Genomic DNA, 14,173 nt, shown 5'->3' on the forward strand with positions numbered 1-14,173 from the left:
TCAATTTGGAAAGCCCTTTTGTTAGTTGATCAATTTGATGTTGTAATTGATCTACTTTCTCCAATTCATAAATACCACCTCTCTTTGGAGCGTTTCTTCTTCGGCCCCCCCAAGAGTAATTCTTTGCTACCTCTTCTATTGTGGCTTCAACTTGATTTTGAGGGATCTTGATTAATTGGCCACCCGCCCCCGCATCCAAATTGGCTCTTGACATGGGCTCCAATCCGTCGTAGAAAAACCGCATGAGCAACCCTTGATTGTACTCATGGTGGGGACATGCTTGCACCAACTCTTTGAATCTCTCCCATGCTTCACCAAGACTTTCATCGGCCTCTTGCTCAAATGATGCAATTTTTCTTCTCATTTCGGCGGTCTTCTCTTCGGAGATAAAGCGCTTCAAGAACGCCTTTACAACTTCCCTCCATGTTGTGAGAGAATCAGGCTTTACTTGCTTTAGCCATTTCTTTGCTCGTCCGGTGAGAGATTGCCGGAAAAGGTGCATACGAATGTAGTCTTGACTCACTTCACTGGTTTGCATCATTGCGCACAATTCAAGGAATCGGTCCAAATGCTCAATAGGGTCCTCACTTGCACTTCCTGAAAATTGCTCCGATTGGACCATTCGAGTATATTGTGGATGGATTGAGAACTTGGTTTCCGTGACGGGTAGCAAAATCCCTCCCGTGAGTTCATAATCTTCCGGATTTCCGAACTCACGAAACAAGACATCATTCTCTTGTCCCGCCATTGGTTCGCGTGGTGAACTTGAAGAGTAAGTATCACTCTCACTATCAACTATATCACCAAAGCCTCTTCCCTCGTCCTGATAAAGCCTACGGACTTGTCTCAAGGTTCGGTTGATTTCGTGGTCAATTTGATGTGAGGGTGCTCCTTGAGACCTCCTAAGCATTCACCAAAGCTAAGCAAACAATTAGCAATGACAAGGATGATAAAACAAAAGAAACAAAAAGAAAAGAAAGCAAAATGACTCTAACAAAAGCAATAAAATTAGCTAAACAAGCCGCTTCCCCGGCAACGGCGCCAAAATTTGATCGGGATTAATAGGTCGTTGGTTCTACTGACCCTAATCAAATTAACAATTTATAATGCCTAAACTTACACTAAACTAGTTAGTGGCAAGTAAAGGGTCGAACCACTAAGGAAGCTCACTCGTCCAACATCATTATCACTAATGCAAGAGTCAAGAGGGGAAATGTTTTTGTTGATATATTGGATAAAAAGCACTAAAACTACGAATAAGCAAAGATAAAGATGAATAAAATCAATAGAAAATTACGCTAGGGATTCGGGGGTGTCCAATATGATTAGAAAGAGGAGAATAACGGTGATTGTCATGAAACATATGCCACATAACTCAAGGTTCTACCTAAACAATTCATTCTCATGCAATAGTCTAGGCAAATCAATGAAAGAGGTCTCCCCTAATAAGGATCATTCTCATGCATCCTATTAGTTATAACCAAATCAAGGGAATAAACAAGCACAATCCATAAAAACTCCACTTTAATAACTCATTCTCATGCAATCGTTAAAATAGAGGTGATCCTAATCTAATTCAAATCACTTTCATGCATTTGAACTAGAAAATATCAAATAGAGTGCAACAATAATCCCAAGCTAATAAAAATCATGTCTTTCATCAATATATGGCATAAGTTCGATCCAACCATCATCATTCATCCATCGTTCAATACATATCTTCCACCCCCTTCCCCTAGCTAAGAGTTTAGCCTAGAGAAGGGAGATTAAACATAATATCAAAACTAGAAATAAACACAAAAAACTCAAAGCAAGGCATGATTGAAATATATGAAATCAATAACAACAAGATGAACTAATAAGATAGACAAAAATAAGTAACAAAAAAAACATAAATAATGCCAAAGGAAAGGAGAAGATATTACTAAAGAAAGGATTGAAGAAAGATGAAAACTTTGGTGCTTGCTTGATTGATGGAAGATTAAAACTTGAGCAAAGTTGAATACAAAGGAAGCTTGAATAACAATCTCTTTTCTCTCTCTAGATTAGTCTAGTGTTCTTTGGAATTAGTACTCAGTATCCCCCGTTTTACAAAGAGTCCCGTCTATATATATGTGGCTCCACACAAAAGAAAGAGACTTGGACAACAAGGCGCAAATAAATCGTAAACCCAGTCGTGCGCGCCCGCACATGAGTCCTGTGCGCCCGCACACAATGTGTGTGCGCCCTCTCATCGTAGTGTGCGGCCGCAACTTTGTGGGTACGGGGAAAACGAGCGCGCCCGCACATGAGTCATGCGCGCCCGCGCAAAGGTATGCGCGCCCGCGCAGTGGTCGCGCATAGGGTCGCGCAAACTCTCTGGTTTTGCTCTGTTTCTTCAGTCTGGCTGTGCGGGTTCTGACAGGGCTGCGCGCCCGCACAGCCTCACATGTGCGCTCGCGCATAAGCCGCACAGCACCCCGCGCGCAACAGATAACTTGGCTTCTTGATATCCTCATTCTTTCGGCGCATAATACCTACAAAACCAAAGCATGGAGATCAAAATAAAAACAAAGCGAGAAGACTAAGAAAAGGGAAGATAACGGAGAAAAGGAAAGAGGAAGCAAAACTAAGTAAAAATGCTTAGAAAAAGGGCCAAACAAGCGCAAATGAGGAGAAAATCCTTAGAGAAAAAGGATAAAAGAGTGGCATAAATGTCACTCATCAGTATGCACCCATTTCACCCACATATTGTCAGCTTTATGAGCAAGATCCCAAAGAATCTTACAAATCGCAGCTTTATTCCAATCATCAAGAGAGGTAATATTCCAGCCACCACACACCTTAGGAAGAGTCATATGATGCCAGGAGACAGGGGCCTTTTCTGCATAAGTGTTCTTCCCAGTCCAAAGAAAAATCTTGAACTTAGATTCAATTTCCCTAAGAATCTTCTTAGGTAAGATGAAAATCTAAGCCCAATAAGCCAGAATACCAAAAAGAACACTTTTGATAAGTTGTAACCTACCAGCATAAGATTGGTTTCTAGAAGTCCAGTATCAAATCCTAGTAGTAACCCTTTAAACCAAAGGCCTACACTAAGCAACAGTAAGCTTTTTACAAGATAAAGGCACCCCAAGATATCTAAAAGGCAAGCTACCTCTACTCATACCAAGAACAGTTTTCAGCTGATCTTTATCGAAATCAGAGATGCCTCCAAAATAAACCTCACTCTTACTTAAATTAGCCATCAGACCAGAAGCACAAGAGAATTTCTTGAAAGCCTGCAAGAGAAGATGAAAAGAGATGGAATCAGCCCTAGAGAAGAGGAGAAAAACATCTGCAAACATCATGTGGGTAATACCTAATTTCTCACATCAAGGATGAAAATTGAAATTAGGATTCTCAGTCATTTCCTTAAGGCACCTAGATAGGTATTCCATACATAAAGCAAACAGAAAAGGAGACATAGGATCTCCTTGTCTAAGACCCTTTTTGGCAGGAAAAGGCTTAGCAGGAAAACCATTAACCATCACAGAGTAAGAAACAGAACAGACACAAGCCATAATCCACTTCACAACAGTATGAGGAAAACAAAGCTCTTCAAAAACAGTCTGCAAAAGGGCCATTCAACAGAGTCATAGGCCTTTCCCAAGTCAATCTTGATCATGCACCTAGGAGAAACAAACTTATGAGAGTAGCCTTTGATCAATTCAGTAGCCAAAAGAATATTGTCACCAATGTGCTTACCCAGGATAAACCCAGCTAGAGCATCATTAATAACAGTCCCCACCACTTTAGAGATCCTGTTTGTGAGAACTTTAGAGATCAACTTGTACAACATGGTACAACAAGCAATAGGCCTAAACTCTTTGACATAAGAAGGATGCTGAACCTTAGGAACTAAGGTGATTGTTGTACAATTCCACTATTTAGCAATGACACCAGTCTCAAAGAAAGAGAAGATAGCAGCATAAATATCAGTTTTGATCATAGGCCAGGCCTTTTTGAAGAAAACAACATTGAAACTATCAATACCAGGCACCTTATCATCTCCTATCTGTGCTAGAGCATTATCAATCTCAAAAGTAGTAACAACAACAGTCAAAATGTCAATGGACCAAAACTAAGTTGAGAACCTTTCCTAATAGTGGCCAGATCAACAGTAGGAAGAGAACTAGCAATAGAACAAAGGAGCCCTTTGTAAAATCCCACAATCTCATTTTCAATAAGCACAGGATCTTTCAAAAGGACATCATCCTCAGTGAAGATAGAATCAATTCCATTTCTACCTTGTCTGTGCTTCATAACAGAAAAGAAGTAGGGAGAACTGGAATCCCCCAGCTTAATCCAATCAACCCTAGATTTTTTCTTATAAATGGACTCCTGGATATACATCCAATGCTTCACCATATTTACAGCTTCAGCCTCTTTAACATGAAGGTCAGAAATAGAATAATCCACAGCAAGCTGGTCTTGAATAGCTTTCAAAGAGGCAAGAGCCACATCCACTTTCTCATCAACATTAGCAAAATACTTGGTGTTCAAATATTTCATCTCCTTACTTTATTTGTATTCCCTTGAATCATGAGTCTAGTAGGTGGGTATACTCAAACATGAGTCTTTTTTAATTTTGTCCCTTTTCCCTCACATCCCTTCTACTTTAAATAGTATATTTGATTTTTCCTAAAATGCTTAGACTTGTTATTGAAAATATTGAATTAGGTATTTTGTATCTTCCTCGTAAAACTCTTTGCACTAAACTCTCATTATTAACCGACAAACAAATTGTACAGTAGGTTATTTTACTTTTCTTTTTCTTCCATATTTCTCCCTAGTTTACTTTAGCAATTGCTGATTGTGGATGTGGTTTTATTTTTTCCCTCTCTCTTCTCATTTTAGGTAAGGAATCTTGGCAAGCCTGTGGAACTTGCTGGGAAATACTACGAAGATGGAGGTGATGAGGTATCCGTTTCTCTGGTTGAATGTATACTATGGTGATATTGTACTTTAGGAGGTTGAAGCTGAAGATGCTCCCTTTCCTATAATTTCTGTAATAAAAAATTTTAATGAAAATAGTTCGAGAATTATTTCTGCAATATAGATTTATTTATGGGTCGGGCAGCAGCTGCACCCACACCCCACACGCACACTCCCCTACCCTTCACACCCCCTGCCCTGCAAACACCGCCTGCCTGCCTTGCCCTTGCCTGAAATCAGTCCTAAAATTCGGATCTAAATTTATTTATGAATTTAGTTCTGAAATTCAATTCTGAAAATAAATTCTGAAATTCAATTTTGGTTTGGTTTCGTAATTCAGTTATGAGCTTTGGTTCACATATTCAATTTTCATTTGAAATTTAACACTACTTCTATGATCTTATTTAATTCTTTTTTTTTTGCTATTTACATTGCTGTTCTTTACTCAAGAAGCTTATTCATCAGAAGAAATTGATGAGATACGAGAAATTTTGTTTGAATATTGCTTAAGCAACTAAACTAAGCTAATGAAGAAGTCAAAGACAGTAGTATGGTAATTGCTTGCGTTTTGGTTCAAATTTTTATTCAGCACATACACTTTTGAACATATGGTGTGCTGACATTTTTGGAAACAATGGTTGATGTATAGTTCCATTTTTTTTTTGTAATGGTGTACATGGTAGAATGGGAGAAGGTTCAGGGTTAGTTATTTTTTTGTAATGGTGTAATTATTTGTGGGTGGCACAAAATTATATGGGTGAGTTTTTTGTAATGGGATTGATTGAATTCTATATGAAGTAGGTTTAAAAATTTATTTGTCAACAAATTTTATTGAATTACATATTATGCAGGTTAATTTAATATTATGCAAGTTAACAGGTAATTATTGAAGAAATTGGTGGAATAAAAAAAAAAACCATTTAAATATTTTTTTGATTTTTTGAAAGAAAAATAAATTAAAGGTAAGCTAATAGACCTGTTAGGTTAAGAACAGATCTTACAAGTTGATGAATTAAATAAAAAAATAAAAAGTCAAATAGACCCCATGCAAAATATATGCCAACTTGCAACTCTACAAAATCAGCCAAAGAGACCCGTCCAAATTAGCCAAAGAGACTGCTTTAGAGGCGGTCTCTAGCTAAGCGGTCTCTTTGACAAAGAGACTGCTTGACTAGAGGCGGTCTCTAGAATGAGAAAACTAAGACCGCCTATTGAAGATAGGCAGTCTCTTTTTTGTGAAAAACTGAGACCGCCTGTGGAAGATAAGCAGTCTGTTTTTTAAGAAATTTGAGACCGGTTTTTAAACTTAACAGGTCTCTCCAATATCATTTAAAATAAAAAAAAAATATTGCTTATTTGATACGAATTTTAAAATTATAAATTTATAATCACAATTCATCCATATAACTCATTTAATTTTTTTACATTATTAAATATAGAGTACAAAATAATTCTTGAATGTCATATACCTCAAAGATTACAAACATGATACAAACATACAGTAATTAAAATTCCAATACACAAAAATAAAATAAAAAAAACAAAACGTTGTAAATGATAACTTCCAGTTCCAAAGATCTTCTAGATGATAACTTTAAGAAATCTATTACCTGTAACCACAAACATACACAAAGTAAAATCGGACAAAAATTAGTATCTAATAAAAATAATAAGAAAAATTAAACCAGCATAATTAAAAAAAAACCATTATTTTCAAAAAAAATAAAATCAAAACAAAGATTAATACGGAAACTTAACCAAAAAAGTAAAAAAAAAATAAAAAAAAAAATAAAACATATGAAACAAAACAAAGATCTAAAAATTGAAAAGAAAAATTCATAACTGATGAAATACAGGATGTAAACCAAAAATTTGGTTAAATGGCGATTAAACACACAAAAAGAAAAAATAAAAATGAAATTTCGTAAAAATAATTTTAACCAATTTCAAAAACGAGCTAAAGAGTGAATTGACAGGATAAATTAAAAAGATAAATTTTAAAGACGAAAAAAATTTCTAGAACTAAAATCTGAAGAACTAAAAAATGATATTGAAAATAAAAATAAAATAAATTCATCAACATATCACATCTGGCTAATATAAAAGAAGAACGAAACGAACAATAACATATATAAAAAAAATAAACGAAAAATCAACTAAACTAGATCTAATACTACAGAAGATCTAAGGGGGAAAAATGTTTAAAAAAACGTAAAAGAAAAAGGGAATAAAGCTAATACATCCATTGAAAAAACCCCCAAAACGAAACCGAAAAACACATCATGTTCAAATCTCATAAATTTCATAAAAAATGGCAAAAATTGGTTTTGAAACAAAAACATTAACATGCAAAATAAACAAACTATAATCAATTACCATGGCTAAACGAAAAATCGGACAAAAAAAGCAAAGTTTAAAAGAAATTCAGATTTTTAATTAAGAAAAAATGATAAAAATGAACATCAGATGACTAGAACACAAAGATCTACTCAAATAAAATCATAGATAACTAGAAAGAAAATGAAGGGGAAAAAACCCCTATTTTTTGCACCACATATAAGAGCAAAATAAAAAAAAAATTGAAAAGGGGGATTGAAGAATTCTCACCGTCGAGAATCGAAGAGCTTAATTTCCAAAATTTTGCTCTCTGTCTTTTCTTCGTTAATGGCTGCTCGAATTGAACAGTTGCTAGCTATTTGGCTTGAAGGAAGGAAATAGTTAGGGTTTGAAGGAGGAGAGAGAAAGAGATGAGAGAAGAAGAGAAAGGAAATGAGCGGCGGTAACTAAGGTAGGGAATGAAGAGGAGAGAGAAGTTAAAGAGAAAAAGTGAATGGGGACGTGCGTGGAACCTCAAAAACCAAGAGACCGGTTTTTAATGTTAACATGTCTATCTATCAAAAACAAGAGACTGGTTTTCGCAAAAGGCGGTCTCTGGTTTATTTTTGATAAATAATTTTTTTCTCAAAAAAAACACAAGAGACCCGTTGTCTTAAATAACCGTTCTCTCGAATAAATTTACCACTCCAACCAATAAAGTTAGAGACCCGTTATTAATAATAAACAGTCTCTTGGATCAAAGAGACCGCTTATGTAGATGACAGGTCTTATATAATGGGTCTCTTTGGCCAATTTTGTAGTAGTGATGTTCCTCTATCCTCCTCTACACCTACACGTCATCATGGTCATTCTCAACATGGGAAATAGACATCATTGGAAGAATTACTCCTCCAGGAACTGGAGGCCATGAATATATATTAGTAGTAATTAATTACTTCATTAAATGGGTTGAAGCAAAATCATATGCTAAAATCACTGCAAAACATGTATCACTCTTTATCAAATGAAACATCATTTGCCCACATGAAATGATAAGTGACAATAGAACTCACTTTCAAGCAGAATGTGAAGAATTGTTACAAAAATATGGCATTAAACACCATCATTCTTATCTGTATAGACCTCAAGCAAATGGTGCCGTTGAGGCAACTAATAAAAATTTGAAGACAATCATTGAGAAGATGACAGAAAATTACAAAGATTAGTTTCACAAACTCCACTTTGTTCTGTGGGGTTATCGCACGTCAATTCGGTCATCAACAAGGAACACTCCATTTTCCTTAGTCTATGGGATGGATGCCTTACAACCTGTAGAGCTAGAAATACCTTCATTACGCATCGCATTAGAAATGAAAAACTTAATGAAGTTGAATGGACTGAGCGAAATATGAAGAGCTAATTCTAGTTGATGAAAAACGACTAGAGGCTCTACATCATACTTAATGTTACCAAACTCACATGGCTAGGCACTTCAACAAGAATGTCAAGACAAGGAATATTAAAGTAGGAGACCTGGTCCTAAAAGCATTAAGGAAAAATGTTTTAAACCCAAGAGGCAAGCTTAGAACAATTGGTCTGGGCCATATATTGTTTAAAATCTTATCAGGAGGAGCTTCAAAACTAACTGATATGGATGGCAATGAGTTCTCAAACATGAAAAATCTTGACCAACTTAAGAAGTACTACCCATAATTACTTGAGTAGGATAGTCAAGAGAACTACGTTTGGTCTGATTCCTTAGGAAAGGATACGTAGGACACGCTTATAGGGTGTGGTTACTTTAATTTTTATAAACCTCGCATTCCAGCAAATCAACTCAGAGAAATTAGCGCTAAAATCTACAAACGCATTACAAAAAGTTGTCTCCTGACAACAGAAGTCAGCGTCGGCCGACAACAGCAGCGTCTGGCGACGAAGGTAGCGCCGGACAACGAGCAGCATCCTCTAGCGACGAGGACAGCGCTAGGCACAGAGACCAACGTGTGGAAATGAACCTAATTCGTGACACTAACTTTTCCGCACTAAACTGGGCGAATTTCAGTGAATTTCAGAAATTTTCGACTTTTGTACTCGAATATTTTAAGAAAAATAATTAGGTGTTTTCATTGATTTAATAAAGAGTGTACTGTAAATGTTGATTTAATTTAAAATGCTAAAAGTTGCGTTAATTAAATAAAGTAAATAACATTATTGATGGAATTTAAATAAAAGCTTGAAAATAAATAAATTGACTTAAAAATTAAATTTGTCTAATAAATTGAAAGTTAAGCAATGCTTTAATCTGTCTTCTCCTTCTTTGCTCTTTTCCAATTCTTGTCAGCGTCTTCTTCATCGTCCATTAATTTTTCTAGTAGGTATCCTTTAGAGCATCTGCATTCAATTTTGGTGTAAATAGTTTCTCCTTTAGCCAGTACACCATGTTTCTTCTCTACCCAAATTTTCTTTTCTGTAGAGTCAGCTTTCCTTTTCTCTTTGCCTTTAGTAGTGTCTTTCTTCTAAGGCATCATAGGTGTTTTGAACTCAACTCTTTCACCTAAGAGTTTTTTTTAGGCTTATTAAGGAGCCAATGCTTCACATCCTTGGACAAAGAAGGAAGAACCTTTTGGGGAACAACTTCCCACAAAGGCATAGTACTCCAATAAGTACCAAATCTCTCTACTTCTTGTTAAATAGGTAATTCATAAGGACGACGAAGATCTCCAGAAGAAATAGTTTGAGCAAGGTCGTACTGTAATTTTACCCTACAGGGGTAATAAAAAGTCATCTTGGACAAGCTTGGAAGACGGCGGAAGGGTTGCTTGTTGACACTAACCATCTTCTCAATTTTCCACCATGGGATGATCCATTTGATAGCAAAATCACGAGAGGCGAATATTTTGCTCCACTCCTAGGGACCCATCTTTATGGAAAAGCGCTTCTTTCGCCTCACAAAGAAGTTTTGAGTATATTTGTCAATGTTGTCAGGAAGACTAATTAATTCTAGTCCCTCCATTAGCCACATCTGCAAAAATTCAATTAAAATAATTTGTATTAATATACAAAATTATAAGTTTTTGATTTCTATAATTAAAAATATTATATTTCTACCCGTAATAAAATTGGAGAGCCTAGAAAAGGTGCTTTTGAATTTTTCTTTATTTCATCATAACTAAGCATTGTTTCTCCAAAAATTAATGGCATTGGATTCCTCCCTGATTCAATTTGTTCCATCACAGACACTAAAATTGCTTGACCATCACGATTATTACCACTAGTGAGGAGATATTGGCTAAACATGCAAAAGAGAAGCTCTTCTTCTATAAACATGAAAAGATTCAGAAAATGGTCTATCAAAATAGTGGCGTGCAAATTCTTTTAGATTAACTACAATAACATCTACAGTATTTGTTAGATCTCAGTCTTTCATATTAAAGAAGCGCTCAAAATCTTTATAATAATAATATTAGGAATTGCCGCAAGATCCATGGAGGAAAAGCCTAGAATGGCACCAAATTCTTCTTGTAAAGAAGTAATTCATCATAGCCTAGTCTAAAGCAATCTGTGTCTGGATCCCAATATTCTAAGGCAGTATGAATAAAATCTATATCTATATCTACCCCCTTAATACCATAAATACCTCCCATATGAAAGAAATCAAGCTCTTTTTTTCTCCAAACAGTCAAAGAACAACACCACTCATGAGTAAAATCACTAAAACTCTTAGACATGATTGCTTAAAGAGAATTAAAGCTATAACTATTATTTTAATATGTTTGAAATATACAAAATTCAGCAGATTTGGGGGCTATTTATGGACAAAACTGGTGTAGTTTGTTTTCCGAAAGGATTCGGAGAAAAAGAATCTATCGCTAGACGGCAAGAATAGCGTCTGGCGACGAGGCTTGTCGCCTGGCGATGGAATCAACGTCTGACGATGACGTCGGTGTTTGGTGATAGATAGTCGGTTCGACGACAGCTTATTCGTGCTATGCAAACCATATGTTTTCTTCAATTACGACTCAATTTTTGTGCATTGACTTTATGTTTTTAACTTCTTTCAAACATTTTTTCGATTAATTCATGCTTAATTAATGCTAGGCTTACGTTAGTCAAAAATTTATTTTATTTTTTATTTTTTCTTTTTTGGGGAGAAAGTCGGATACCCTCCATTAATAAAAATGACGGATATTTTTTGCGCAAAACTAGTCACAATTTTTTGCACACACTCATATGCACATAAAATAAAAAATAAACTGCAAAGATAAAATAAGCATAATAAAGTTGTATATACAATAGGTCTAATGTAGAATTCATATAATACTAATCAGCAAAGTCCTACAAGTCAAATAAAATAAGCACAGGTACAACTATGGTGCCGGAGGACCCAAATGAGGAGGCACTCCCAAAGTATCAAAGAACAAGGTAGATCGTGGAGTATGCCCCTCACTGGCCCCAAGATCGTCAATAGTTGGGATCGACAGAGTAGGACCAACCCATCCAGGCTTACTCCGAAGCTCAATAGCTAACGGGTGAGGCTGCGGCAGCTGCTGCGACGACGAGCCAACCTCATTTGTCCCACCACCCCCTTAAGGAGTCGATGGCATGCCTCCTTGGCCTGCTAACCTAGCATGTGCACCCTCGGACGAAGAGCCTGAACCCTCAGGTCTCATAGGTGGAGCCGTCTCTAATCGACCACCCTCACCTCTAGAAGAGGTATGATGACGCCTCGAGTTGGACCTCTCTATCCTAGCGTCAGGTCTCGTACGGGTAAGAGGAGGAATAGGTTGTCCCTACAAAAGTTAACCATGTCAGATGCTAAATGAGTAAATCATATCATAAGATAAGGATAAGAGAAATACCTCTACAGTGTTGCCACGACGACAAGAAACTCGACATCTAGTGCTAAGCTGCGTCAGATCAGCCTCAGCACGAGCTCGAATAGTGATAGGGCCAAACATCTCCAGCACCTCTGAAGAAAAAACCGTGATCTCGCTTTCAAAAGGAAGCGGGACCGAAGTGAACTCTAATCCCGTAATAAGACTTAAGTTAGTGGGGGTAACGGTCATCTCACCCCAAGGAAAGTTCAAAGTGTTGGTGGTTTCCCAAAAGAACTCCACCAAAGCTCGGACTATGTAGTTTCTCTATCCGAAAGAGTGCATAGCCTAAGTGGCTCGCAGCAAAGGAGTTAAGCCACATGACTCCCACAGAAGGCGCAAACCGACGTGGTCGCGGAAGTAAGTATCGTATAAAGAGACGATGGTCGTGTTGCTAGAACCATGGAAATGGACCCTCTCGCTAAGAATCTCTCCAAGAACGCGCTCTGAAATGTATAACCCTGGCGCAAAGTACAGAGTGTGCTCATCCCACTCTAGAAACCTCCCTTGAGAAGAGGAGGTGCCTACGGGATCGTCCTCTCGACGAGTCTCCCTAGAGCAAGAACGAGAACCCGAGCCTCATTGTCTAGCCATGCTATATTATGCAAAATACTAAAAAATTAAGGTTCTATAGTATCTAAGGTTCGCCTAGCCGCATGATACTATGTTCGCAAAAAACTAAGTACAATTTCAAACTGGGCATAAATAGCAAATCAGCAGTTAAAAAATTTCTTGCAATATTATTATAAAAATTATGAAAAATTTTGACAAAAATGGCTAGCAAAAACACGAAGAACAGGCCACATTGTTCTCATGAACTCAAGGGGGTCAACAATGGCTAATTTCTCATTTCTTCACTAAATTGAGTAAAACAAGTTTTAAAATGCTCTAAACATCATATACAAGCATAATCCAGCAGTTTCAAGGCATAAAATTTGATAAACAAAGCGAATAAAGCATTATTAGGTTCGATTTTTTCGAATACCCGCGCGAGAACATATCCAAATTCTGCAAAACTTGAGTTAAGTTTGAGAAAAACTTACATGGATCCTAAAAATAGATGAGAAAAGCTTTGATTTGCAAAAAAATTTAGCGAATTTGGTGGACAAACGAGCAAGAACGACCAAATTGATATTTCGGGCGAAAATAAATAGTAGCAACAACAGCCATGGCAAATGGGGAAGAAAGGGGTTTTATTTTGAATACTCGATTCCGGCGCCAGACGACAAGTTCATCACTAGGCGCTGGTTTTCGTCGCTTAGCGACAGAGCAAAATAGCGGTGACATGGCTTTCCAGCGTGCGGCTGGTGTGGCGATAGAACATGTGGCCATCATGAATGATTATGTGGACCTTATGCAGCAATTTTGGGTTCCTTGGTACGCCAGTTAGCCCCTATAAGCAAATTGACACGATTAAATAATCGGCTCGATTACAATCACAATAGGTGATCAACCTAATAAAAGATCGTCTCACTTAGCTTAAAGCGCCTACACATTGGCTCATCGCAAAGGCACCGACATAATGGTTCATAAGCAACAAAAGGCACTGACATAATGGTTCACAAGTAGCAAAATGTGCCGACGTAATGGCACCGTAGAAATTTCAGCAAATATCATGGCAGCAAAGTTCAAGCAAGATTTAAGGATCGACAACCGTTGATCTTCGGTAATTTTCTTCGAAATATTAACGCAACTGTTGGGGTTTGGTGAGTCCGACTCACCGCGGAAACAAACCCGACCCGAGGAACCACTCGCAATAATTAAAATCATAAAGCATAAATAAATAATCACAAAGAAAAGATAACGAATCTTACCCTCGAAGCGAGCTTCGCCCAAAAACTGGGGCTCTTACTTGAAAGCTACGAGCACGTCATGTGTGCTGCCACATGGCGTTTTGCCATGTGTGCTGCCACGTGGCATGCTCCTATTGGGCATGCATTCCTAGCCTTTTGCGTGGCTAGGATTTTACTTGTTACTTGATGCATTTTCCCGTCTCGCCAAATCCTAAATTTTGGCTCGACATTTTA

At 37.1% G+C, this 14,173-nt stretch overlaps 2 protein-coding genes and 1 non-coding gene across 3 annotated transcripts; 1 reads left to right on the plus strand and 2 right to left on the minus strand.

Annotated features, from left to right (window-relative positions):
* The first annotated feature begins 259 nt into the window (after positions 1 to 259).
* On the plus strand, positions 260 to 367 carry LOC145560918 (small nucleolar RNA R71). The gene has a single exon (XR_014093511.1). It is a non-coding gene; the product is annotated as a small nucleolar RNA R71 (small nucleolar RNA).
* A 2,329-nt stretch (positions 368 to 2,696) lies between these two features.
* Positions 2,697 to 3,820, minus strand: LOC145557609 (uncharacterized). Its single transcript, XM_081618781.1, has 5 exons — positions 3,662 to 3,820; positions 3,422 to 3,590; positions 3,137 to 3,316; positions 3,005 to 3,069; positions 2,697 to 2,948 (listed from the first exon to the last, which is right to left on the minus strand). Exons 1-5 carry the CDS (start codon positions 3,818 to 3,820, stop codon positions 2,697 to 2,699), a joined length of 825 nt encoding a protein of 274 aa, XP_081474907.1.
* An 84-nt stretch (positions 3,821 to 3,904) lies between these two features.
* Positions 3,905 to 4,533, minus strand: LOC145557610 (uncharacterized). The gene is made up of 2 exons (XM_081618783.1): positions 4,116 to 4,533; positions 3,905 to 4,041 (listed from the first exon to the last, which is right to left on the minus strand). The coding sequence occupies exons 1-2, from the start codon at positions 4,531 to 4,533 to the stop codon at positions 3,905 to 3,907; spliced, it is 555 nt and encodes a 184-aa protein (XP_081474909.1).
* Between the last annotated feature and the right edge of the window lie 9,640 nt (positions 4,534 to 14,173).

This window comes from Chenopodium album, chromosome 9 (assembly GCF_948465745.1).
Source record: "Chenopodium album chromosome 9, dcCheAlbu1.1, whole genome shotgun sequence".
In the NCBI taxonomy this organism is placed as follows: domain Eukaryota; kingdom Viridiplantae; phylum Streptophyta; class Magnoliopsida; order Caryophyllales; family Amaranthaceae; genus Chenopodium; species Chenopodium album.